The 25,596-nt window shown below is 34.9% G+C and overlaps 5 protein-coding genes and 1 non-coding gene across 14 annotated transcripts in view; 2 read left to right on the forward strand and 4 right to left on the reverse strand.

Annotated features, from left to right (window-relative positions):
• Positions 1–2,631: 2,631 nt before the first annotated feature.
• On the reverse strand, positions 2,632–8,245 carry Pngl (N-glycanase Pngl). Of its 2 annotated transcripts, XM_013307097.1 has the most exons (11): positions 7,924–8,245; positions 7,423–7,596; positions 6,708–6,873; positions 6,054–6,232; positions 5,614–5,796; positions 5,361–5,531; positions 4,737–4,888; positions 4,292–4,566; positions 3,817–3,978; positions 3,005–3,219; positions 2,632–2,965 (listed from the first exon to the last, which is right to left on the reverse strand). In XM_013307097.1, the coding sequence occupies exons 1-10, from the start codon at positions 8,134–8,136 to the stop codon at positions 3,050–3,052; spliced, it is 1,845 nt and encodes a 614-aa protein (XP_013162551.1). In that variant the 5' UTR covers positions 8,137–8,245; the 3' UTR covers positions 2,632–2,965; positions 3,005–3,049. The 2 variants fall into 2 exon arrangements, with proteins under 2 accessions (XP_013162551.1, XP_013162550.1); XM_013307096.1 differs by having other exon boundaries at positions 2,632–3,219.
• A 167-nt stretch (positions 8,246–8,412) lies between these two features.
• Positions 8,413–13,695, forward strand: LOC106114536 (Bardet-Biedl syndrome 4 protein). 3 transcript variants are annotated; one of them, XR_001227729.1, is made up of 11 exons: positions 8,413–8,464; positions 8,672–8,806; positions 8,892–9,004; positions 9,104–9,198; positions 9,322–9,484; positions 10,482–10,758; positions 10,969–11,124; positions 11,338–11,547; positions 11,652–11,804; positions 12,280–12,332; positions 13,006–13,695. XR_001227729.1 is itself a non-coding variant. In XM_013307786.1 (10 exons), exons 1-9 carry the CDS (start codon positions 8,537–8,539, stop codon positions 11,799–11,801), a joined length of 1,302 nt encoding a protein of 433 aa, XP_013163240.1. In that variant the 5' UTR covers positions 8,504–8,536; the 3' UTR covers positions 11,802–11,804; positions 13,006–13,695. The 3 variants fall into 3 exon arrangements, 1 of the variants encoding a protein (XP_013163240.1); XR_001227728.1 differs by lacking the exon at positions 8,413–8,464 and adding an exon at positions 8,504–8,539; XM_013307786.1 differs by lacking the exons at positions 8,413–8,464; positions 12,280–12,332 and adding an exon at positions 8,504–8,539.
• On the reverse strand, positions 9,777–9,849 carry TRNAK-UUU (transfer RNA lysine (anticodon UUU)). Its single transcript has one exon. It is a non-coding gene; the product is annotated as a tRNA-Lys (tRNA).
• On the reverse strand, positions 13,694–16,514 carry LOC106114537 (uncharacterized). 6 transcript variants are annotated; one of them, XM_013307788.1, is made up of 8 exons: positions 16,387–16,514; positions 16,152–16,275; positions 15,835–15,999; positions 15,341–15,430; positions 15,197–15,271; positions 14,781–14,978; positions 14,378–14,462; positions 13,694–13,927 (listed from the first exon to the last, which is right to left on the reverse strand). In XM_013307788.1, exons 2-8 carry the CDS (start codon positions 16,239–16,241, stop codon positions 13,806–13,808), a joined length of 825 nt encoding a protein of 274 aa, XP_013163242.1. In that variant the 5' UTR covers positions 16,242–16,275; positions 16,387–16,514; the 3' UTR covers positions 13,694–13,805. The 6 variants fall into 6 exon arrangements, with proteins under 6 accessions (XP_013163242.1, XP_013163246.1, XP_013163243.1 ...); XM_013307792.1 differs by having other exon boundaries at positions 15,835–15,942; positions 16,164–16,275; positions 16,379–16,514; XM_013307789.1 differs by having other exon boundaries at positions 16,164–16,275; positions 16,379–16,514.
• A 233-nt stretch (positions 16,515–16,747) lies between these two features.
• On the forward strand, positions 16,748–21,187 carry LOC106114102 (antichymotrypsin-1-like). Its single transcript, XM_013307192.1, has 9 exons — positions 16,748–16,958; positions 17,086–17,192; positions 17,563–17,706; positions 17,882–18,085; positions 18,688–18,786; positions 19,295–19,435; positions 20,089–20,301; positions 20,395–20,527; positions 20,983–21,187. Exons 1-9 carry the CDS (start codon positions 16,850–16,852, stop codon positions 21,108–21,110), a joined length of 1,278 nt encoding a protein of 425 aa, XP_013162646.1. The 5' UTR covers positions 16,748–16,849; the 3' UTR covers positions 21,111–21,187.
• Positions 21,188–22,686: 1,499 nt separating this feature from the next.
• The window catches only part of LOC106113999 (zinc finger SWIM domain-containing protein 4), a 58,293-nt gene continuing 55,383 nt past the window's right edge, over positions 22,687–25,596 (reverse strand). Inside the window, exon 21 of the mRNA XM_013307059.1 lies at positions 22,687–25,286. Coding sequence (XP_013162513.1) covers positions 25,134–25,286 — 153 coding nt within the window. The 3' untranslated portion in view covers positions 22,687–25,133. The remainder of the gene's footprint in view (positions 25,287–25,596) is intronic.

Below are 25,596 nucleotides of genomic sequence, written 5' to 3' on the forward strand. Positions count from 1 at the left end.
TATGTAAACACGTTATTTGTAAAACGCATCAAACTTATCCACACATTTCCTTTGAAATAATATATTTGATGTCTCTATATTTTCAAAGAAGATGAAAGAGACGACGAAGCGCTTTCATGTTTAATTAAGTTGGACTACATTGGTCTTGTATTTTGTCTTGAGTTGGATAAGCGACCTTTTTAAGTAACTTTTATGTTACTACCTGTCGCTTGCGATTCCGTCCGCGCGGTATTAAGATAAACTTAATTAGTAGCTTGTTTTCTTCCAGACTTTGTTTTCTTCTTTCTTGTTTTCTTCTAGGTCTATGCTAAATTTCAGAAATACCTATAACCAAATAAACATTCAACTTTCGCATTTATAATATTAGTAAAAAGTAAAATTTGTTGATATTTTAAGATACATCTGTGTAGTAGATTACTCAGATTTTGTTACTTTTTACTAATATTATAAATGCGAATGTTTGAATGGGTGGATGATAGTTTGAAGGTGTATTCAGAAAGGCTGAACGAATTCTGCTGAAATTTGGCATAGATGTAGAAAATAACCTGGAAGAACAGATAGGCTAATTAAGCGTTTTTTATTACGCGCAGACGAAGTCGCGGGCGACAGCTATTTTGTCATATACCTTTTAATATATTGAGCTTGTGTTTTCGACATATTAATCCAGTGATGTTTTGTGCCAAAATATATATTTATTATTTATTTAAAAAGGAACATTTAATTTCAGTAAATAATTATTATTTTATACAAGATGTCCCGTTAAATTATTCAAACTTTCGTGAGACATTATACTAAACTGATATAAAAACGGCTAAACACTCACGTATATTCGTCCGGTGGCGGCACCGACTAGTTTTGAACCCATCGGGTGCCCTTCATCAGGATGAGTAGTAATACCAGTACGCCACCGGACGAATATACGTGAGCGTTTAGTCGTTTTTATATCAGTTTAGGATGTCCCGTATTGACTGAATTCTGAAAATCTTTTAAATATCGTTATGATATTATATATTTTAATTATTGCTTTATTAGTATTCTATTATAAAGCAGTAATAAATATATATGTATTGCTTTATGTTGTTTTGTTTCTAAATTAATGTAAAAAATAGTTTTTGTTTATATATCTAAGTGTATGTTTTAGTTTAACGTGTAAGAGAAAAGAAGACATATAATTTAAATAAATATAAAAGTTAAAAAATGTCTATTAAATATCATTTCATCATCATCAGCTCACTATATGTCCCCACTGAGGGGCTCGGAGTCTACCCTAAGTTAAGGGTGATTAGGCCATAGTCAACCACGCTGGCCAAGTGCGGGTTGACTTCACACATATCTTTGAATTTCTTCTCAGATATGTGACCGTAACAACGTCGAACAAATGTACATATGTAAATCGGAAATGGAAAAACACATTGGTCCATGGCGGTATTCGAACCCAGAACCTGCAGATTGCAAGTCAAGTGCTTGACCCCTGAGCCACCGACGCTCATATTTTCAATTTCATTTGCATTGTTAATAAAATAAAACTATAAATAAATGTTATAATACTTTATTTTTACTCACGATTCAAATTTAATTTACTTCATAATACTAGTAAACACACGGGGAAATTATTTTTCTAAATTATCTGCCGTACTCAGAGTCGTTTGTCACTTAGTAGCTTAGTGTAGTTTTCTCGTAATGATTTTTTTAATTAATGCATGAAATATGAAACAGGTGAGATGAAGATTTATTTTATGCATATATGAGACATATTTAGGTCTATTTTTCGTCAAAAAAAAGAGAAAAATCGTATTTTTTTTAGAGCAAAGAAATACTGTATTTTGGAAAAAAGTTTCAGTAATAATTTTATATAAAAAAAATATTGTTTACTAAAAAAAAAACAAAATGAAGAAACAATCTGAGTATGGCAGTTAACTTATTTCATTTAAGATAAAAGACAAATATTCTATAATAGGAATGTTTTAAGTTTTTTTTTAATTTTTAATAGCATTATAAAGGTTAACTGAACAGTCAGACAGTAAAAGGTTTGTTAAGTTTAATTTCTTGCGCATTATAAGCAATTTCTCTAAAAGCAAAACATGTTTAAAATCATTATCTCCTTGAGTTTAGAAAAGATATTTGTATGTTTTTCTGTTTGTAATTTTTTTTCTTTTTTTTTCTTAACATACTAAAGTGTTTTGAATTTTTTTAATTTATAAAACTACAAGCTTTTAACATTAAAGAAAAAAATATTATACATAAGTTAAATTTATTTAAGTTTTAACCTACAATGTATTTGAAGCGATAATATTCATATATAAAAGTAAATTAACCAAATTTACAAGAAAAAATGGTTAATAAAAGATATATTTACAGCTTTATTAATATAAAAATTGTAAAATTTAAGACAAAACTAGTACAATATTTGATTAAAATCTACTTGAAACATTTACTATAATTTAAGAACAGTTTGTAAAGTTAAAAATCCCCTGTCATTTGACAGATAAGGGGGCGTCCATAAATTACGTGAGGTGTTTAAGGTGGGGAGGGGGGGGTCGAGTCAAATCTCATCTAATCTTACGTTGGAGAGAGCGGTCTCGGCAAATATCACGTAATTTTTTTTCTGATTGAAACAAAAAAAAAGCAAAAGCACAAAGCATTTTTTTTTCTTTTTACAATGACAATCCAACGCGTTTACTTAAGAAACTCACATTTTGAAAAATCTCCCGTGAGATTGGAGGATGAGGTTGTAAAAAATCTCACGACATCTCACCAGGGGGGAAGGGAGGGACAGAAAATTAAAAAAACACCTCACGTAATTTGTGGACGCTCCCTAAACTGTCTCTGTCGTGTAAAAGAGAATAAAAGGGACAATATTAACTAACTGCAGTAGATTTCTACTGCTAATACGTTCTACTTTAAATGTATTTTAACTTATAATATTTGACATTTTTCCTTAATAGTGAAATTAAGCTTCGACGGAGGAACAGAAATATATTTCCCATTCCCTCTAACTATCTGCCGAATACATTGAAGATGAGTTTTGGCTTTTATCAAGTGGATTAATTTAATTAATTCTATAGACGACATTAGTGATGATCTTGAGGAGTGACTCCTTGGCGTTGGTGGGCTGACGGAAGAGCTGCGCGTGCTGGTACCTGTTGTCTCCGGAGCCGCCGGTCAGCTCGCAACTCACCACCACCTTCTTGAACTCCCGCTTGAACTTTATTGGACCCTCTAAAGTACACGGAATACTACCTTATTGATACGGTGGGTGGAAATCTAGAGTACGGTAGCACAGTAGCGACACTTTATATAAAAATATGTTAAATTATCTATAAAATTTCTATTTACATATCGTCTTCTTTGTCATTTTTCCTTGATAAAACAGAGATAACAATATTTTTGAACTTGGTCTCAGAAACCAACTATTAGTGGGTATTAGTAAAAATAAATTACTTAACTAGCTCATTGGCGCCCTCTATACAAAAGTTTTAGATCATTTTGGACTGTCAACTGTCTTGTCAATCTATACTTTAGAACTTGTTATAACAATTTAAGGACCTTCATAATTCAATCGTGATAAGTCTTCAAAGAGATATCCCGTTATCTTATATATAAAATTGTCGTGTCATAATGTTAGTTCCCATACTCCTCCGAAACGGCTTGACCGATTCTCATGAAATTTTGTGAGCATATTGAGTAGCTCTGAGAATCGGCCAACATCTATTTCTAATCCCGCGCGAACGGAGTCGCGGGCGACAGCTAGTAATATATAGAATTCAATAGGAATCTAGTAATTTGGTGTGAACTATATGGTCTGTGTGTACTGACCGAGCTTGATGTCCTGCGCAGGCTCGCTGTCGAACTGCACGGAGCAGCGCACGCACCCGTCCTCGAAGGTGGTAGCGCACACCACCAGCACCAGGTCCTTCAACACCAGGTCATCGTACTCCACCTCCAGCTTCCACGATATCTGCCCTTTCTCCTCGCGCTCTGACAAACCATGTGCCTTCTCACTCAGTAAACAATATTTAACTAAAACGAAAATCAGCGCCAACTTTCGGATTTTTCAAAATTAAAACATTTTCAAATGCTACGTTAATATACAAAATTATAGAAATCAGTCGTATCATAAGTTTCATAATAATTTTTAATTAACAATCAAAGTGAAAGTTGCCCATAGATATCTGCAATAAAAGGTCAATGGACAGAGGAGGGCGATGTATAGAACGAGGACATTTCTCCTCGCTATACATTCCCTCCCCTATCAAACCCGTCTGCCCATACCTTCCTTTTCAGAACATACCATTCCTCGCCAAATAGACTTGCTTCCAGTCTTTTTCCACTTTCCTGAAGATGTACTCGCTCTTGTAGGCACCCTCGAGGAAGGAGTCGATGACGTTCTCCTTTTTGCCGTCGCAGAAGACGCGATACTCGTCCTTGGCGGCGCAGTACTGGATGTTGTAGGCGCCGGGCTTCACGAAGTGGAACGTGTGGCTGTGGCTGCTCACCTCGCCGCGGTCCTCGCGCCACTCCAGCGCGCCTGACATGCGACCCTTCTTCTCGTAATCACTCGGTTCTCTACCACGTTCACAAAATATCAAACATTTAAATATTTAAACTTTAAAAATCACTGCAAGTTGACTAAATCGGGAGCAAAACAGCTAGAAAATACATAAATACTGAAGAGTAACTCTGGTCATTATGCGAAATATAATTTTTTAAGTAATATCTGGTCGGTCAATACAAACTTTTCCTGCATGAGCAGAACGAGCTCTTTAACGGTGCGCTTGGCGAGGAAGTCCCGGCGCGCGGACGACACCTGCGCCTGGCGAGCAGCACGCAGCGTCATCATGCACCACACCAAGTCGGACTCCGCGCACAGCGTGCGTCGGTACTTCACCTGCACACAACACAACTCACACTCAACAACACAACTCACACTCAACAACACAACTCACACTCAACAACACAACTCACACTCAACAACACAACTCACACTCAACAACACAACTCACACTCAACAACACAACTCACATTCAACAACACAACTCACACTCACCAATTATGCTAAACTAGCTGTCGCCTGCAACTCCGTTCGCACGGAATGAAAAGAATACTTAATTAGTGGCATATGTGTCTTCCAGACTGTGCTCCACATCTATGCCAAATTTCAGTGAGATTCTGAGATTCTGGAGAAACCTATCAGACATCCATCCATCCATGCAAACATACACATTTATATTAATAAAATATAGCAGCAAGCAATAAGATCGAATGATGTTATACAACACACAATTGTATACATTTTGTGACCTCTAATTGTTTTGATAACCAGAGACAAGAATATGTTTGGAGTGCGTTGTGTCGCATACCTGCTTGTGCTTGACAGTGTACCGCCAGGTGACGTCCTGCACGTCGTCTCGCGACACGGCGATCACGTAGGCGAGGCGAGTGCCCCACCCGCAGCTGTACACCAGCGGCGCGTCCACCATGCCCTCGCAGGGGTCCACGTGCAGCCACTCCCCAGACTCCAAGTTAAAGATCTTCACACGTAACAATCACACACGTTATTTCCGTAGTAGGGAGAGAGGGTTAAGTGAAACCGTTGAAAGATTTATCTCTCACCTCGACCCAGACATGGTCGTTTGTGTCAAAGACGTGTCGTGTGTCATATCCGAGCGCGCGGCAGAGTAGCGCGAAGCAGTTGGCCCACTCCCCGCAGCGGCCGCGGCGCGTGCGCAGTAAGTTGCGCACGTCGTTGTACCGCGGGAACAGCGTGTCGCGCTCGCATTTTTTACATTTAAACACCTAAAATTGTCGTTCCCATGTGAATGTTATGTATAAAATTAATAAAATAGGAAAGTCTGTTTGTAATATCGAAAAAAAATCCACGTTCGCCAGCGTGATATATTTTTTTAACGTAAATTTATATCTTTGTAAGGCCGCGTTTGTTCCGGATAATCTCCGGAACGGCTGGACCAACTTTGACGGAACTTTCATTGGAAACTAGTGGATGTTCACGAGAATGTTATATGTAGGTGTTATTGTAAAAATTAAGTATTTACCTCGACGGTACACAGCTCTTTTTCCATAGTCCTCTGTTCGACAGTGGCGATGCCAGTTTCTCCTCCACAGAAGTCGCAATCGGGCTTGTCTATCCACTCAAAGAATTCATTCTTGAACCAGCCCATCAGTTCGAATAGAAGAGCTAATTCAAACGACAAATCGTCGCCTTTCACCTCACCTAGTAAATAAAAATTCATATTATAACTGTAGCTTTTGTCTGCAGTGACTCTTGTACTATATACATATACCTATCTCTGTTTTGACAAAGAGAATGAATGGGATGACAATACAGATTCGGATAAATTATTAACTAACAGTGGGTAAACATCTATTGCCATGGACCAGGTCGCGTGATGCAATACTAAGACTACACAAAAGATAGGCGTCAAGTGGAATTCCATGTTTCATCTGATGAGTGTGCAGCCTAGTGGCCTAAAGTCTGGTTACCCTTTTCTGAAAAGGAAAACATGGGAAGGGAAGTTGATTTGATGGATGGGATTCATAGGAAGGTGGAATATTCTCTTCTCTGCGTCTTCTCCTCAGTCCATTACATAGACAACACATCTGCAATTGCGGATATGCAATATTGCAATTTCAACAAACCTTATAATATGATAAAAAAGATGATAATTAGTTTATTTATTTTATCTTACCCATTTTTAACTTCCTCTGATGCTCTCTCACTCTCTCTATTGCCTTCAGTTCCAAAGAGACAAGAGGTATGACCTCTCTAGCCTTCTCTTGCATATCATCTTTCTCGTACATTAATACATTGTTGAAAAGCATCTCTATTCTGTTAAATAATGGAACTGCGGTTTCCTGAAACATTTTAATAACACAAGGTTATTTTTTAATTACGCAGAAAAAACTTTTTTTTTATATCATAAGGTGGCAAATGAGCGAGCGGCCATGTGAAATCGCTGAAATAGCGAAGTGACCGATGCCCATAGACATACGCAATTGCATATGCGTTGCCTACCTTTAATCGACGGAGGAGAGGATGCACAGAAAGAAAATATTTTCCCTTCCCATGCATCCTCTCATCTGGAAAGTCTACTTCCACTTCCATCCTTTCCTTATAAGAAAAAGGATAGGAAGGGAAAGAGGACTAAATTAGGCCTCCGGGACGCATGGCATTACTTATTGCTAATATTTATGAAATAAAAAATTTAAAACTAGCATTGATAATCATAAAACCAATCTATGTACTTATTAGTTAATTGAAGTAAATATACTAGTGTGTGTGCCCCCACACACAAAGATAGTATTTATAACAATAGTTACCACCTTGGTCTATTCATAAAAACTATTAGAAATAAACAAATTTTTGAAGATAAAAAAATCAAAAGTAGGCACACCTTAACTTACCAAATAAACTGGCTTCAGGTATGGTTCATTGTTTTTAATGTAACATGGAGGCCTTTGTATATCCAATTGTTGCTTGGAACCGCAGCAGATTGATATCTTTCTCTTAAGAGCCACCTGAGCAAATCTCAATTTACCCAAACTTTGCTCCCTTGGATATATATAATCATTATTTTCCTTAAAATATACAATAAGATATCAAATATTTTATGGTAGTGAGCTCAGTGGGGAAGATAATGTTATCACCTTAACTATATGTCCCTACTTAGGAACTTGGAGCCTACCCTAAGTTAGGAGTGGCAAAGCCTTATTAAACCATGTTGGCCCAGTGCAGGTTGACTTCACACATATCTTTAAACTTCTTCACATATATGTGCAGGTTGCATTACGGTGTTTTCCTTTACCAAAAGATTGTCGAATATCAATCGACTTTATATAGCTCACATAAATTATATTGAGTAAAGATAACATAGGATGTTTTAATATTTATATTAAGCAACTTACACGTTTAAATCCCACATATTTTAGATATTCACAGAAAACTTCGTGTTCCATAGCTTTCTTCAATGATGAACTTTTTAATATTCGTTGCTCCAAGTCATGGGGATTTTCTAAAATTTTTTCAATATGTTGCAAAAGTTCATTAAGAACTTTATTAAATGTATCGATGTCATTCATTGTTTGTTCGATCACAGCTATACGCGCAACGTCCTCCATTTTCCAAGTATTTAATTTGACAATACTTTTATTGCTTTTATGGAATAATATTTATTTCTAATTGAACATAATATCAATAATAAACCATTGCGATCTGTTATCAAGTTATGTGTCAAAATTTTGATAACTCATTCCTGTCATTGGATGGATGTTACGTTCTGAAACCCATTAACCTTATAAAATTATAAAATACAACTTGATGATCGGTCAAGAATACTTTCAAATTCATAGTATCCGTACACAAATAATGGAAAATATGTTTATTTTGTGTTTACGCTAATTTTAAGGAGATCAAAAAGATTTTTTTCCGTTGCCATAGTAGCGTAAAGTATGTAAACAAAGTGTATATAAATAAATACATTTTAAACGCAAAGTTCGTACATTTTATTTGTAAAACATAATGGTATTTATAATTATGAATTCTTTATCCAATATGTACACTTATTTATATCCGATTTGAAATTATTAACGTGTGATATAGTTAAATATTACGGACATATTTAGATTCCTGTTTAATGTAATAATTACTTTGTAGACACAGGTGTGCAATTCTCGGAACTGGCTGCTGCACGCCAGATATGTTAGAGGAGAACATGCAATGTGCTTGGAATTATCAGACGAATTACAAAATAAAAATTATAACAGGCATATCTATGCGCATTTCATAAAGGTATTACTCGTTCCATGGCTTTCTTATACCGTCTAATCGTGTTTTAAAAATAAACTAATTGGCCACACATTTTTTATTACCTTAGGGTTTAGTATTAGCCGAGGCTGGTCGTCTGCAGGAAGCTTTGGAGCGATTTCACAGCTGTATCAAATTATATTCACAAGATCCTGAACCCCTTAAACAAGTAGCTAGATGTTTGTAAGTTTTTAATGTTTTAATAGCCGTAAAATATCCACTAAAAAAACTTTAGTTGTCCTTATGTTGTATATAGAAAGTTAAGTTTAAATTTCATTTCAGATATCGTCAAGATCGATTCCAGTTATCTTATGAAGCTTATCTCGAAGCTGACAAATGTGCGAAACATCCCGATGCCGAAATTTACTGTGGCTTAGGTAATAGAAATCTTTTCATAGAGCATAGAACTGGGTTGTTGAATCTGGCTTTAATATAATATTTTGCTTTTGTTTCACCAGAAAAACTACGGAAGTATAAAAAGGCGATTTTGTATTTATCAGCTGAATGTTCGTGGAAGGTTGGGGAGGCGGTGCGTGGGGTGGAATGGGCGAGGGCGGGGGTACAGGCCGGTGGAGGGGAGCGCGCGGGGGCGCTACTGGCGCGCCTGCTGCTCGCCTGCGATCAACTGGAGCCAGCACTGCAGGCCTACGATCAAACTATAGCGTTAGTTATCTTTGTTAAATTTGTAATACTAAGCTACAGGAGAAAATCTCAAAGATTTTTGTGGAGAAAGGCCGAGGGAAAACTTTTTATCTGTTTATTTAATTACAAGATTATTACGCATTTGCCCACAATTAAAATAAATAAGTTTTATTTCATACTATAAAAGTTAAAAAAAAATAAAATAAAGAAAATTTTTATACTTTGGGTAAAAATAATTGAAAAACAAAACAAAATAAAAAAGCCATTTAATAGATTTGAAAATATGAATATTAAAAAATACAAAAAGATTTGCCGCCCGAACAGGGACTTGAACCCTGGACCCTTGGATTAAAAGTCCAATGCTCTACCGACTGAGCTATCCGGGCTGTGGAGTATGTGCTTTAATATGCGTATTATTTCGAAATAAATCAATAAAAAGAGTAACAAAAACATATGTTTGGTATATCATACTAATTTTCTATATTTACAATAAAAACTAATGTGAACTATAATTTCCGATTGTATTTGATCTCGATTTAAATTAAAATGAAAAATAATTACTTTTTAATGTTTTTATTACGTTAACATCTGATCTGATTATTTAATGAGTTTCGATACGACAATCTGAAACAAAGATTTGTTCTAGGTTGTTTTGTTATTCAACCAATGCAATTTACAGTACAGATTAGTTTTTCAACAAATAAGAAATAATTCTCCGATAGATCGGTTTAGCTTTATGTGTACTACATAGGTGGCCTGTCTGTATTTTTATTTAATAAAATAAGGTGGCAAATGAGAAAGCGGCCGCCAAAATTCGTCGAATTAGTGAAGTGACCATAGACATTCGCCTTTGCAGATGTGATGCTTTGCCTACCTTTAACCGAAAGAGGTCGTGACGCTCAGAAAAGGATGTTCCCCTCCTAATAAGGATGTCCTAGGCCTCTCTTCCTCCACCAAACCCAATTCTGATCCATTTAAAGAAAAGGGAAAGGGAAGAGGACTAAAATTATGAATTTAGTGCGACCGCTTGCGGCGCGGACACGCTAGCAGCGGCGGGCGCGCTACGGTTGCGCGCCGGAGACCCACGCGGGGCCTTTCAGCTGCTGGGCGCGGCGCTAGCCCAGCGACCCGGCCAGCACGCAGCCGCTCTCGCCCTGGCCGCCATGCTGCTCCAGCACGGGGACTCGTCCGCGGCGCTCGCTCGTCTCAAGGCAGCCCTCAACACACATCCCACATGCGTCGCTGCTCATTCCAATCTGGGCCTAGCTCTGATCACTAGGAAGAAGTATATTGCGGTGAGTATGAAATTAAATTAAGTAGACAAAGTTAAGTCGAGAGTAAATAAAAATAGTAATAATCACTAATTACGATTTTTATGCGTATCAAGTCTATGCAAAGGTTATTCGTAAGGTTTGAAGGTATTTTATGGTTTGATATGTGGATGAAAGACATTTTTAGGTGTGTTAGGTCTCCTAGTACGCCTACAGTCTAATTACGTGCGTTAGGGTCTGACGTGCCTGCAGCGGGCAGTGCAATGGGCGCCACTGAGTGCGAGGGCAGCGCACAATCTGGCGCTGGCCCTGCTCACCTGCCGCCGGCCCGCATCCGCCTTTTGCCGACTGGCCAGCGCCACCGCACTGCAACCGGAACATCCTCACACGGTACACAACAATACCTACCAAAAGATATAACGTCGTCAGGACATATGGGAGTTTATTAACGGCTAGACTTCTCTAAATTAAAAGTGACTAGGTAATCAACCAAAATGGCCTAGTGCGGATTAGTTGTATTAGATGTTATATGTACACGTGCATCACGATGTTTTATTGTAAAACATTGAATACATATTGATGTTTTTTATCTTGTATTGGCAGGTTCTCCTCCTAGCTATAGCGCTAGAACGGTTGGGTGACAGTCGTGCTGACGCGGCGTACGGGCGGGCGCTCAGTCTGGCGCCGCACGACGCCCTCGTCAGCGTCAACGTGGCCGCGAGACATGGCAGGGCCGGCCGGCTGCAGCTCGCCCTCGAAGAAGCGAACAATACAGTACAACTGCTGCAGGACGACAACAAAGCTGATGCTCACGTTAGTACAGTCAACTGTAAACAATGCAATTATTACATGCGTTGCGTTTTCACTAGTATCTTATGTTATCATTTTAAATGTAAGAAGTCCGATTATCTTTACAGCTTGCAAGTTCTTTATCAGTTGTGATGAATCTACTCCAAGAAGCCGGGGCGCAGTCTGTTATACCAGATGGAGCTGAGCTTAACAGACCAGTAGACCGAAAAGACCGTGCTGATGCTATCAATGATAACTTCGCTCCTGATGAAGTTTAATCAGTAGGTCTAAATTTAGAACATATGGTAGTCATAGAACAATCATGTTTAATAACTTTTATGTTTTTTATAACCTCAGTGGCTCAAAGACTCTTCATGAAATTTGCCACAGATGTAGAACATAGTCTGGAAGTACACATAGACTACTTATTAAGTTTTTTTCTAATTACGCGCGTACAACTCGTAGGTAAAAAGGTATTTTGTTTTAAAAAGTTTATTAATGGTCATCCGAGTGAAGCCGGGATGCTAGCCTAGGGTATAATTATTGTTAGTTGAAAATACAAAAATAGTTCAACTTATTCTTCAACTAATTATTCTTTATTTTTTATAGTTTCAATTGAAGCGATAAAAATGTAAATATGTTGAAGTACATAAACCGTACATGTATACTTCAGTAAAATAAATATTTCAATTACATAATGCAAGTATATAGCAATAAAATAAATAATAAAATGTTTCATAAACATACACTTTCCAGAATTGCTAAATATGATTCTTTTGCAACTGGTGTTTGCGGTTTTCGTAAATATTGTAAGTCAAAAAATATATATATTTACAATCGAAACTCCATTAGTTAGAAACCCGGGTTCAAAACATACCTGTAACTGTGGGTTTCTGAAACCAAAATATACACAAAAAATATATTTAACCCTGTCATTATCACAATATAACGGATATATACACACAGATAATAATATAACGGATGGTATGGTCTCAGAAACGTACAGTAAAAGCGATAAAAATGCCACGGTCCTTTACACTCTCGATTATCTAAGCTCGACCGTATTTACTCAGTTTGTCATATCAAAACATTTAAAAGCAGTTTAAAATAAGTTTTTGTATGGATATCGTCGACAATGGAAATTAAGTGAGGTAACATCGCTCGTGTTATGTCGTTTTTCTTTCTCCTATACCTTAAAAAATAATACTAGAATTGGTTGACTACTACAATTCCTAAATGTCAAGAATTAGTAACCACTGTTCACTCCCTTTGGGTAGAAATGTAATATTTTTCGCAAATAGATATGATTTTAGTCCATTTAATTGCAATATAAACTAATATTTATGAAATGTGATGAACGGTTCAAATATTTATGAGTACCAACCTGTACTGTATAAATGTCAACAGTACAGGGTCGGACTTATTTATTTTTTAAATAAATAAAATTTATTAATTTATATAACATTTCTTAATTTTTTTTAGATGGAATGTAAGGAGAGGAGAGCTGGTTTAGTGGTTCTACCGCCATTAATTATAGGTTACGATGAGTTTAACATAGAGGAAACTGAAGAAGACGAGATTACTAATATAATGGAGAATGCTGAAGAAGATCTGAGTAATTCGGAAGGTGTACCACCTGCACGCAGGAAAGTATTCGATGAAGACGATTCGAATAAGTTGTATGCAAATTATAATTCACACTACGGAAAAATAAATAGAATGAATTGAAATCGTTAGCTTTTGTAACTTTATATTACTAAAATCTATTGGTTGATATCGTAGCTTTGATAAAATACATTATTCAGTATAATCTGTTACTAATATTTATGTATGCAAAAGTTTAGATGTATCAATGGATGGAACAGCTCAACGGACCTTTATGAATGCCACTAATATAGTCTGGACTAACATAGTCTGGAAGAACACGAACTTATTACATTTTTTTAATGTAAATGCCGCCATTTAATTACCATACTTCGATACTAAACCGCTATTTACTAAGACAACGCTAGTTAGGAACGTATTGAAACATAATAAAACACAAACATGATATCACATCTTTATTGTTAAATTACAGTACTTATTTTCCCTCTACCTCGTTCTTTTACATGTTTGATATCCTTGCACACATTGTAGCCTGTACCTGATACCTTGAATCGTATCCTTAGTACGAGAAATGTACAGTCCTCTTTGACTAATTAAGAACTCTAGGTGCGGTAGTAAGTTGTACAGAAATCTTTTAATATACAGTAACAATATAATGCTGGTCGATATTTAAATACCTAAGGTAACACTTGACCAGTAAAAATTGGCCAATCTTTATATATAAGTGCAAAACTGAAACAATCATTGGAAATCTGCGGACAGTTACTATCAAAATTACTTCCTTTGCCAACGAGTAAACCTGAAACAATAGAATACTTTAGTCTTCCAGTTTTGATATTGATTCATTCATCATCAGCTCACTATACGTCCCCACCGAGGGGCTCGGAGCCTACCCTAAGTTAAGGATGATTAGGCCATAGTCAACCACGCTGGCCAAGTGCGGGTTGACTTCACACATATCTTTTGAATTTCTTCTCAGATATGTGAAGGTTGCATCACGATGTTTTCCTTCACTGTAAGAACGTCGGATAAATGTACATATGTAAATCGGAAATGGAAAAACACATTGGTACATGTCGGGATTCGAACCCAGGACCTGCAGATTGCAAGTCAAGTGCTTGACCACTGAGCCACCGACGCTCTCCAATAGTTTTGATAATTATCAATTAAATTCTGTGAAATAAACCATAAAATATGCTCAACACCAAATTTTTTAAATTACATAAATAAAAAGGTAACCATAACTTACAAGATAAAACTTTGATATCAATTCCAGTTTGATCCACTGTAACACAGCCATATTGTGATATTGTTGTCTTGGCATCCGGAGGGACCTGAAACATAATTTTGATAGAAAGACGACTATAAATATATAAATAGAAGCATTATTAAATCAACTAATGTATTATACTTTTAGATACGCCTTAGAAAAAAAGGATGTGTAGTGTTAATACTAGGAAATTGTCAAACAAATCTCAGGATGAAATTTTACTAAAGCCAATGAAATGACCGTGTTTTTTTAATTAGAATTCCATTTAGCTAATAGTCGTGCTTCAGTCGCGTCAGTGGATACAAACGCGACATAATAAGCTACGTGGAAATACGCCTTTAAATGTTAATATAAAAATTATTAGTTTTAAAAGTGTAAGTACCCTTAAAACAATGCTTGAGTTAAACTGAAAAGTTGGTAAATTTTGTTTGCATGTCGCAGTGAAAGCTGGCTGTATGGTTGTCAATGCAGCGGACAAGCCTTCCTCATGCAATTTCTGCACCAGGTGACATAACACGTCTGTCTCGTTCGGCACCACAATTGCAAATGAGACATCATCGCATATGCTCACTACAAGCATCTGAAAAAAATACATAATGAAATTTTCTGTAAAAGAAATGTTTGCTAAATGAAATGTTGAAGAAATGAAATGTTTATATGTAATTTAAAATAGATATAAATATAATTCTAATAACTTTGAACATAATCTTAAACTTTACATAAACATAATTAAACATATACAAATATATTTCTTTATATATATATTTTAAATATGATTAAAAATATATGTAAACTTACCCTAACTTCATATTTAATATCTTCAGTATAACTAAATGAATTGTGCACTTTAACCATTGAACTTTTCCAGGCACCCTAAAATTATATGCATTGAAAACTCTCAAATACAAGAAGTAATTATAAAATTTATATTATAATAATAACCTTATACATACAAACATTAGTTAAGAGGGCTTTAGCCTCAGGATAATTATATTTCTCTGGTTCAAATTGAAAATCTCCATATTGATTTATCTGCAACATAACAGAAGAATAATGAGGAAGCTTATAGAACTTTATCTTTGGAGCAGGGGTAAAACCCATCTTCAAATAGGCTGGCACATTTCCAAATAACTTTTTCAAATATTATCTATTCATATTTTTGTCTTAGTTTTTTACATTACATTTACAAAGGAAAATAACCCAACTTTAATATTAGATGGAATAGCGCCATCTATTGTCAGCATCTTAAAACAAATATTTTCAAATTTTATTCAAACACAAAAATAAACTCACTTCCTTTGTCAGTTGGATAAAAAATATTTCTCACTAAAGCAATAGAATTTTACATAAGAAAAGACATTTTATATATGTATTACTCTAGTGTAAATCTATATATAAAAAATATATAACCCTTAAAACATTTATTTAGTATTTACCCAATTTTTCACAGCAGCAGAAGACTCTTGAGAACTTGTAAATATTTCCTTTTCGAGATTAAATTGACTTTTTGTGTCCAGTAAAAATTTCTTGCCATCTGACACAAACTGGAATAGTTTATTTTTTATAAGAAATTCTTTTTTATGTATGAGAACTTTGCTGACCTGCAGAATATAACCTATTTATTATTAATCACAGCAAGGACAAGAATTATAACATTAAATTTCTAGTCTGATAACTTAAGCATTTATTTAATTCTTTTTGTCTTTTTAAAAATGTTGAAAGATGATAATGTCATTAAACACTAACTCCTCACCTTATCAAATACCTTAAAACATTTCCCCGCATGTTTTCCATTTAAGTTTAAAAGGATATGAATGCCTAAAGGTGTTGATATCCAATTCATTGCTATTATTGTGTTTGCATACGATTTTGCGTATCTAAAATAGTGAAAAATCACGTGTATTTATAAAGTGAATTTTCAAACAACACGAAATATAGTAAGCAAAGTACATTTGATAATATTTTATTTGTTATACATACTTAGTTGCCTTATTTAAATAATTTTATGTCATAGCACTCCTAATACGCCGGTTTAATACTCTTGAATTATTTTTGTGCAATAAATTGTATTATAATTTAATTATTTTTGAAAATCAGTTGATTTTATTTATCTTGAGCAAATGACAATGACATTGACAATAACATATACAATGACATTTGAACTTTCCAGGTCAAGCAAAAATATAATAGAATTCTTTGAACATGCACATGTCACTGTTTTTTAATTATTTTTTAGATGATAAATTATGTAATATATATAAATTAATGAAAATATTGGTTGTTAAAACATACTTAACTTGTAAACATTACTAATTATATAGTGGATGGCAATGAATGATGAATCAAAACATATTTCGAGTTATCTCTTACTGGGAAGACTATTTTTGCTTTGGAAAAACCCTGGAATTTACGTTGGTTTAACGCCGACTAATTATAATATTGTTTATACATATGATCTCAATATTGCTTATAATAAATAGATTGATGCATGATGTAGTCCAGTTATTGACTGCAAACAATACCAGCCGCAACATGGATAAGTTTTTAATGCTGATTATTTGTAAGTTTTCTATAATTATATTAAGTTTCTAACCTCACGGTAGCTCGTACTTATGAGGGTATGTCTTTAAGCATGCTATGCTTGGAGGGCAGTTAATGAATTGTGATTCATGATAGTATCGAATCAGTTTCAGTTGTGTTGGCAAGGGACAATGCCTTTGCAGATCGGCTACCGTTTGGACTCAGACACAATGCTCGGAGGTCCATCGATAAATCCTCGATGAATTTACTAAAGGTATGTCCTATTTAGTGTAAATTTAAGGGATATTTTTTTAGACTCCGATCAAAATTGTGCCTTTTCTATGAATTTTTCATCAACTTGTGAAGTTTCAACTTTATCTCCTAGCATCCCTACCGGGGTCCAACGCGTTAATCCCGCGCGGACGGAACGCGGGCGACAGCTAGTTTCTTACTAATATTATAAATGCCAATGTTTGGATGGATGGAGGTTTCTTAGAAGGTATATCCTGAACGGCTTAACGGATTTCTATGAAATTGGGCACAAATGTAGAAAATAATCTAGAAGAACACATAGGCTATCAATTTTTTTTTAATTTAACGGATGGAGTCGCGAGAGGCAGTAACGTAACAAATGTCACTTTCAGGATGTGTACGAGGCAAGTAATGACAAGAATGTGGTAACGTCTCCTCTTGGTGTATTCGTGTTGCTGTCTTTGTTCTCTACGGTGACCAACGGCACCACGAGACAGGAAATCGAGAACGTTCTGGGATTTCACGATTACAGTCAGGTAATTGTTACATCCCCATTCGGCCATTTAACCTTTGGTGTGAATGTAAATTTTGCAGTCTCTATTTTCTCAAACAGAATGAAAGGGATAACATGCATACGAGTGTCACGGCAATTTTAAGGTTATAGCCGGTATCGTCAATTTTAAAAAGTAAAAAAAAAAGTCTTTGTTTCAGTTGACGGATTCATTTGAATATTTAAGCGAGAGTTATTCCTCAATGGACCCTAACTTATTGACGTTCGCCAACAAGGTCTGCATCTCCGATACTTACCAGCTGGAGAAGGAGTTCGTAAACCTCGCGACGCGGCAGTACCACAGCGAGGTGACGTCCATCGACTTACAGAATCCAGAAGCAGCCGCGGATGTTGTTAATCAATGGGTGCGTTAGACCGTCACAAAAAAACCAACGTCCAAGAACTCGAAGCTTTTATTTTTCAACTCCTCTTCGATGTTTCTTGTCAGATTTGGCCTAAAACCGTATGTTTTCAAATTACATTTCTTACTAAGATATTGGTCAATAAATTGACTTTATCGTTTAATTTTTTATGTTACTTAATGTTTACGAATGGTGATGTTTTAGGGGTATAAAGGTACGCGTCCATTTGCTCACGATGGACGCACCGCACGCACGGATTAAACGGATTTGCTATATCTTGATACGATGCGGGTGAACGCGGATAAACGCAGCGCTATGTAAAATAATACAAAACAAACTAAAATCAGTTGTGGGCCGTGCGTACGCGTGCTGTACGTCCGGCGCAGGCCAATGGACGCGTAAATTTAATGACCATAACTTTAAACTTTATATATAACTAGCAGTTATAGATATAAAGAATCTAATAATCAGTATAGCCTATGTACCGCAGTGATAAGTAGCTTATTCACAGTGAAAGAATTTTTCAAATCGGTTCAGTAGTTTCGGAGTCTATTCAATGCAAACAAACAAATCATTCCTTTATATTATATTAATATAAATTACAGGCTTTTAGTAAAAGTGGTGGAAACATAAAGGATCCAGTGTCAGCGGAGACGTTCACTCCTGGTATTGTGGCTTTGCTCATCAATATCATCTATTTCCAGGTAAATAAGAAAAATATGTCATCAAATACTAAATTCTCGAAAATTTTATACACAAATTAGTAGAAACAAAAGTAAAGAAAACATTGAAAAAGAATAACTGGCCATAAATAGTAAACTATGTTTGTAAATAAATATTTCTGTATAAAATTTACTTCTTTATAGGAATAGCGGTCGAAGACGACTCCATATATCTGTGTCAGTCTATGTATTCTTCCAGACTATGTTCTATATGTATGCCAAATTCTATCGAGATCCGTTCAGTCGTTCTGGAGATATCTTCAAACAAACATCCATCCATCTAAACATTCACATTTATATTATAATATTATTAAGATTTATGTAAGTAGATGTTAAATTTCTGAGACCAAATTCTTTGTATAAAACTGACGTCATCTATATCAACAGTATATTTTAAATTTTGGTCTGAAAAACCCATGGTAAATGATGATGAATTCTAGACTGTAAATTATAAAGTTTTTTTAGTTAAATTATATGTTACGACGCACAGGGAAAATGGAAGTATCCATTTAATGTAGACGAGACAACAGAGCAAACATTCCATATCAGCGCAACAGAAACCGTCATGAAACCCACCATGCAGCTCTCACAGAAATTGTTCCACGGTTACAATCGTTTCTTACAAGCTAAAGTAAGTAAATATTATAAAATTCGAACTTTATAGAGAAAAGCTCACGAAAAATGTGGCCTGTCGCCGCATAGTCCCGCTGACTATAGCACTGACATCTATAAATGAACAGGTTATAAGCCGTAATGTTTTGTGCTTTTTTTATATCATAACGTAAGTAGCAAACGAGCGAGCGGCTACCTGAAATCGCTGAAATAGCGAAGTGACCGTTGCCCATAGACATACACAATTGCATATGCGTTGCCTACCTTTAATCGACGGAGGAGAGGATGCACAAAAAGAAAATATTTTCCCTTCCCATGCATCCACTCATCCGCAAAGTTCACTTCCACTTACCATCTTATCCTTATAAGAAAAAAGGTGGGAAGGGAAAAATGACTAAATTAGGCCTCCGGGACGTACACTCATCAGACGAAACGCGGAAATTGCTTATGTGATATTCGATATTTCGCGCTAACGGTTGGTAGTGATGATAAAGATTCGAAATTATAACAAAGAATAATTTCATAGGTTAGAATGTGTTTTAGTGACTTTAATTTTAGAAAATGACGAGATGGTTGGTTAATTTTATAATGTTACTAATCTTATTGTAAATAATGTCAGAATTTGCCAACAAATGGTAAATTATCGGGTCTTATTATTTTGTTCTTTTCTAGATGATACATCTGCCGTACAATGAAACGGACTTTTCAATGATAATAGTAGTTCCAGATGAAATACACGGAGTTCCGAGGTTGTTAGATTTATTTAGAAATGAAGGTATACTAAGATTCACCTCTAAACTATACATGTCGTACAAAAAGGTGCATTTAGAGATGCCGAAGTTTGAAGTTACAACAAGGTTAAACGTGAAAGATATTTTGGTAAAGGTAATTGTTTTGTTTGCGATTTAATATTTTTTATATCAACCACACTATTGTAGTTGCTTCTGACAATTTATGTTTTATGATTTTGATATTTAGGAAGGTGTACATGGAATCTTTAGTAAGTACACTTCAGGAGTTGTTAAAGGCGAGGGGGTGAAGGTCTCGGATGCGTTCCAGCAGGCCTGTATCAAGGTGGACGAGGCGGGAACGGAGGCAGCTGCTTTTACTGGTAAGTAACAATCCTACAAAACAGAGATTTACAAAAGGCCCTCCGCTCTTCTCGGGCGATACGGATAAACCTCAAAGTTCTGTGGCATCATTGAATAATAATAAACGATTTTTCCAAAACAAAAAAAAAGCTCTTTTGACTAGTATCTGTAGCCAGTTGCTGTCAATCTTCAATGAACCCGGGAAGAGACGAAAATACAGGGAACATTTATCCTTTTTATAAGTTCCCTATACTGGAGAAACCCCTTCCCATTTTAAGCGTTCCGTTCTTCGTAAGGAACCCTTATAGGATCTGTTTGTCTGTGTATTAAGACCCTTTTTCACAGGAACGCGTGAAGGTATTAAGCTGGAATTTATTTCCTTATAGGTTAGAATTTGACTCTTACATTTTAATCTAGAGTATTTTCGTATTGTTACGAGTGGTTTTAATGTTGATTGGTTTTTATTATGTTGCAGAATTTGGAATTCAATTAAGATGTTACATGCCAGAGGAAGAGCCCGTGTTGTTCAAAGTTGACCGGCCATTTGTATACGCGATATTACATAAAGATATTGTTTTATTTACTGGTACATATTCGCATTGATTGGCGAGACATTCATCATCAACCTGCCCTTATCCCTATCGAGGGTCGGCACAATATGTACTACTCCTCCATACATCTCTATCAGCCGTCATATCCGAGTCTACCCCCTTCCTACACATATCCTCTTTCACACAGTCGTTCCATACTTTTTTCTTCCTCTACCTTTGTAGTCATCCACATCCATTGATTGGCGAGACTTTGTGATACTCAATTGTTTTGAAATGTCATTTTATTATTTTTAAGTAATATTAAATAAAAAATATAACTTTTAAGTATTAGTTAAATATAATTAGTAAGAATCCTTTGGCGCGAATGTCGCGCTGTCATTACAAAGTCAAATGTCAGAATGATTAGTGAGGGGACATAAACGTTGATATTTTAGTAACGCTAGTGTTGTGCCAGTACACCGGTATACAGAATTATATATTAATTGCTTTTTGGCTGTTCACATTATTATTATATAATATTTATGAGAACGTGTTTTTTTTTAGATATTCTGAAACATTTTTAATAATTTATTTTGTAACATTTTGGAAATCAACTTTAAGAGTTCGATGTCTGCTTTTGGGAAAACATTTGAAAATGTTATTTATTTTTTTTTAATAAATAAGAAATATCTCTATTGGTTTTATATTAGTTTTGATTTTGTACTGTAACATTTGAGATGTTAAGAAACAATTAATCTTACTGATATTATAAATGAGAATGTATGGATGGATGTTTCTTACAAAGTATCTCCAGAACGGCTACATAGATTTTGCTGAAATTTGTCATAGATGTAGAACATAGTCTGAAAGAACACATAGGCTACTTATTAAGTTTTCTTTTAATTCCGTGTGTGCGGAGTCACGGGCGACAGCTAGTAAGGTAAATGAAAGTCATGAATGTTTTCAATTATTTTTTATTGAAATTATTATCACCTTCTTATTCAGCTGTGAAGGGTGTCTACGTTATACGTACAACACAAATACAAAAGACAAGGCAGCGGGACTTCGTACACCGCCGCGAAACCGCGCCGGAACCGAAGCGAAACCGAAAGCTAATGACACAAAAGTAATGCGAAACCGGAATACTCATGTTACTGAAGGTTTTAACTGTCACACTTAAAAACATATGCCATCCCTTTAATTTCTGTTTAAAAACAAATACGAATAATGGGATTTTAAAGTAAGTAAAGATTCATGGATGAAACAAATCTATGCTTAATAAACTTCGCTTCGCTTTCGCTTCGGTTTCGCTCAAGTTTCGCATCGCTTCCGCGGGGTTACGAACTCGCCAGCGCACCTGTCGGTGGGACTTGCCTCAAGGCACTTGAGATTACATCAGCTTCGGATTTATTTGGCAAGTCGTAAGAAAACAAATTAACATCATACTTGTCATATAAAATTATTCTATTAAAAATATTCAAATTAAGAAGATACTCGAAAAGTATTTTTTTTAATACTTAATCTGTAATTATGAAAAAATCATGAATATTTAAAAAAAAAATAATTTTATAAAACAAGAGTGTGATTTAAAAAAATATATTCGTTACATAAAAATTTTTAAACAGATCGACTAAGGCTATTAAAATTATTGCTCGAAAAAATTTTCTTTTTTATTTTAATCAATAAAAACATTTTAAAATAAAGTTAATTTTGAACCGAATGTATGAAGGTATATTTGGGAAATTTAATCTAAAATATTGTACCATAACATTATATGCGAAGTTAGTTGATATTCTGTAAAATACTCAGTCTGAAAATAGCATAACATTGTTAATGCAATATAAAAGCAAAATGTCTTAAACCATTCCTCGTCATTCCTACAATTGTACGAAAAAAAAACATGTACAGGAAATTACAGTGTCTTATTTCTTTTTACAGTTTTTATTTTAGAATATCTTGTGTTGATTTGGTTATCCTTTAGAATTTTTTTTGGTATTCATTTTAAAAATGGCAATTTATCAAAATCCTTTACCTCTCAAGTACACGTAGTCAATTCGTTTTTTACTTTTCAACATCCAAATGTTATTTATTAATTATTTTCTATCTTTATAAATGCACTTCTTGTTAATAGAAATTAATCTATTCTACGTTAAAGTATTCGAAAAAGAAACAAAATTTCCCGCCAAAATTTAAACGTAAAAAGGACTATACGAATACTGCAATGCCACTTTGACTTTTTGTATAAATAAAAAAGATTTATTTTAACGTGTCTCTTAATTTTAGTATCAATTTAAAAAACTGTAACTTCGTTCTTTTGAAAAAAAAGTGACTGGAACACACGTTATATCCAATTAAAACACGATTTGTTTAACATATATGCTTGCCTGGTTTCTATTTTATTAGCTAGCTTCAAAAAGAACGAGGTTATCAATTCGTCTGTGTGTGTTTTTATGCGTGTCATAGACGTGTGCAATTCAGAGCGACAATGTAAACATTCGTATAAACAAAATGGCGGATAAATGTCAAAAATAGTAAAACAAAGAGGTTAGCTTAAAACGTAGAAAATATTGAATACTCGACAATACTGAAATAATGATGGCATGGCTTAACACTTTTGGAATGACTTATATTTAACTTCTTTGGTGTTGTGTCGTTTATTATATTACACGGACCTCTATAAAAACCTCTGGATAACCTTTTGCTTTTTTCTTAATTAAAACTGCATATTAAAGTTAATTGCCAGTTCTATAGTCCCACAAGAATCTTATAGTAGTTTTTTTTGATATTGACAGATCGTCGTTCATATTGCAAAATCGATTTATAATTTATGACGTAAGTTCTCATAGCGATTACTATTTAAATAAGTATTTATTTGCGTTTGGATGTATATCCAAACGTATCAAATTAACCTACATGTCATGACATACGTGATATTTTTAAGGAATTTTGAAATTATGCAAATGGCAACATTAATTAACTGCCGCTCCCTGATTGGTCAAAATATGACGCTGTCAACATGACATTGCTAGTTCATTATCCAACTGCTATAAGATCTTTGTGTAACTATATTATTAGAATCGTCACAGCCGCTATTGCGACCGTTAGCTTTTAATGGAGATAATCAAATAGGCACAAAAAACAACAACTTAAAGCCTATCCAGTGTATTATAGAGGTCAGTGTTTATGTTTTCTTGCTATTGGACGCTATATTGGCGCACTAAAAAAATCACTAAAACTATCCACTAAAGCATTTATACTACAATATTGATATTAACAACTTCATCCATACACACAATTTTTACATACACAATTGATACATACATTGTGTTAAAGTTAGTTATATTAACCTATAATTAATCTATTTACATTAAAACTAATTATATACATAACGGAATTATTGAGATCATTGTAATGTTATTTTACAAATCGCCGTCTCACATAACTTATATAAAATAATACTTTTTTAACGAGACCTGTTTGGTTTACGAAAAGCAACATGAATTTTTCACAATAAAATGTCTATTGCATTGCTCAGTGTTGCCAATTTGTGACTTACAGAATATTTGCATTAATTTCAGTCAATATGGTCATTTATAAATTTTCTAATAGACATAGTACCCGACGATTGAGGTTGGCACGTGAAACGTAAGAGTAATCTCGTTGTTGGCGTGCCAACTGAATTATACTATTGTAAATGGCCGTACGAATAATTTTCATGGCATGATTTCGTACTAAACTCGCCAGGCCGGTCGGTGGCAGTTGAAGTGTTAACTGTTATATACTGCAAGTATCTTATATACATGTATTGCACATCAACAAAACAATACGAGTGCTATATTGCACTATTACTCGAAGGTTGCGACTGCAGCGACATTTGTATATTTGTCTCTCTCATTTGTGTTGATAAAAAAGAGAACAATAAGTCAAGTGTCAGAGCAGTCGACACCCCACAGTCATGTCCGGTTTACATTATTCCAGTCCAGCGATTCCAGAATAGCAAGCAACATAGTGTATGCATAGTGCATTTCTCTGTCGGTGCATATGTAATCCAGCGCTGTACTGGAATAATGTAAATTGGCCATAAGATCGGTTTGTACTAACCGAATCTCTCTTTGACGAGGAACATAAGTTTCTTCTTGCCTTTGTATTTGAGTTTGATTTCTTGCAGCAGCGCCGCGAACTGATGAGGCCCGTCATGTGCCAGCGCGAACGTATCGCGTGCTTTACCTATAATATATATAATTGTTTTCTTAAGAAAAATATATCAAAACCAGATGTTATGACAAAAAATTAAGAATATTGGAGATCTGTCAGTAATCGCAGGTTTTTGGCACCATAACCTCTGTGTAAAATATACCGTTAATAATCGTTTGGTCTCGGAAACCCACGGTAAATTACGCTATTCTATACTGTGATCTGTTCTTGTTAAAAGTTCTTTCCATATTGGTTTAACAGCTATGGATTTAAACAAAAAAACATCCAAACAAACATAAATACTAATATTATAAATGCGAAAGTTTGAATGAATGGAAGTCAGGTGCAAAAGCTATAAATAATTG

The sequence above is a fragment of the Papilio xuthus genome, unplaced genomic scaffold, assembly GCF_000836235.2.
Source record: "Papilio xuthus unplaced genomic scaffold, Pxut_1.1 DF828142.1, whole genome shotgun sequence".
Taxonomy (NCBI): Eukaryota; Metazoa; Arthropoda; class Insecta; order Lepidoptera; family Papilionidae; genus Papilio; species Papilio xuthus.

Excerpts from the sequence above, each read along its gene's own strand:
- LOC106114102 (XM_013307192.1), top strand. The coding sequence starts at position 16,850 with ATGATCTCAATATTGCTTATAATAAATAGATTGATGCATGATGTAGTC. Across the intron at positions 18,086-18,687 it reads CGGATGTTGTTAATCAATGG|GCTTTTAGTAAAAGTGGTGG; the intron begins GTGCGTTAGACC and ends TATAAATTACAG. Across the intron at positions 20,302-20,394 it reads TGAAAGATATTTTGGTAAAG|GAAGGTGTACATGGAATCTT; the intron begins GTAATTGTTTTG and ends TTTGATATTTAG.
- Pngl (XM_013307097.1), bottom strand. The coding sequence starts at position 8,136 with ATGGAGGACGTTGCGCGTATAGCTGTGATCGAACAAACAATGAATGAC. Across the intron at positions 6,233-6,707 it reads TCAGAGGAAGTTAAAAATGG|GTGAGGTGAAAGGCGACGAT; the intron begins GTAAGATAAAAT and ends TTTATTTACTAG. Across the intron at positions 5,797-6,053 it reads AAGAGCTGTGTACCGTCGAG|GTGTTTAAATGTAAAAAATG; the intron begins GTAAATACTTAA and ends CGACAATTTTAG.
- LOC106114537 (XM_013307788.1), bottom strand. The coding sequence starts at position 16,241 with ATGAATTGGATATCAACACCTTTAGGCATTCATATCCTTTTAAACTTA. Across the intron at positions 15,272-15,340 it reads CTAATGTTTGTATGTATAAG|GGTGCCTGGAAAAGTTCAAT; the intron begins GTTATTATTATA and ends ATATAATTTTAG. Across the intron at positions 14,463-14,780 it reads ACTCAAGCATTGTTTTAAGG|GTCCCTCCGGATGCCAAGAC; the intron begins GTACTTACACTT and ends ATTATGTTTCAG.
- LOC106114536 (XM_013307786.1), top strand. Across the intron at positions 8,807-8,891 it reads TCTATGCGCATTTCATAAAG|GGTTTAGTATTAGCCGAGGC; the intron begins GTATTACTCGTT and ends TTATTACCTTAG. Across the intron at positions 9,485-10,481 it reads GCCTACGATCAAACTATAGC|TGCGACCGCTTGCGGCGCGG; the intron begins GTTAGTTATCTT and ends TTATGAATTTAG.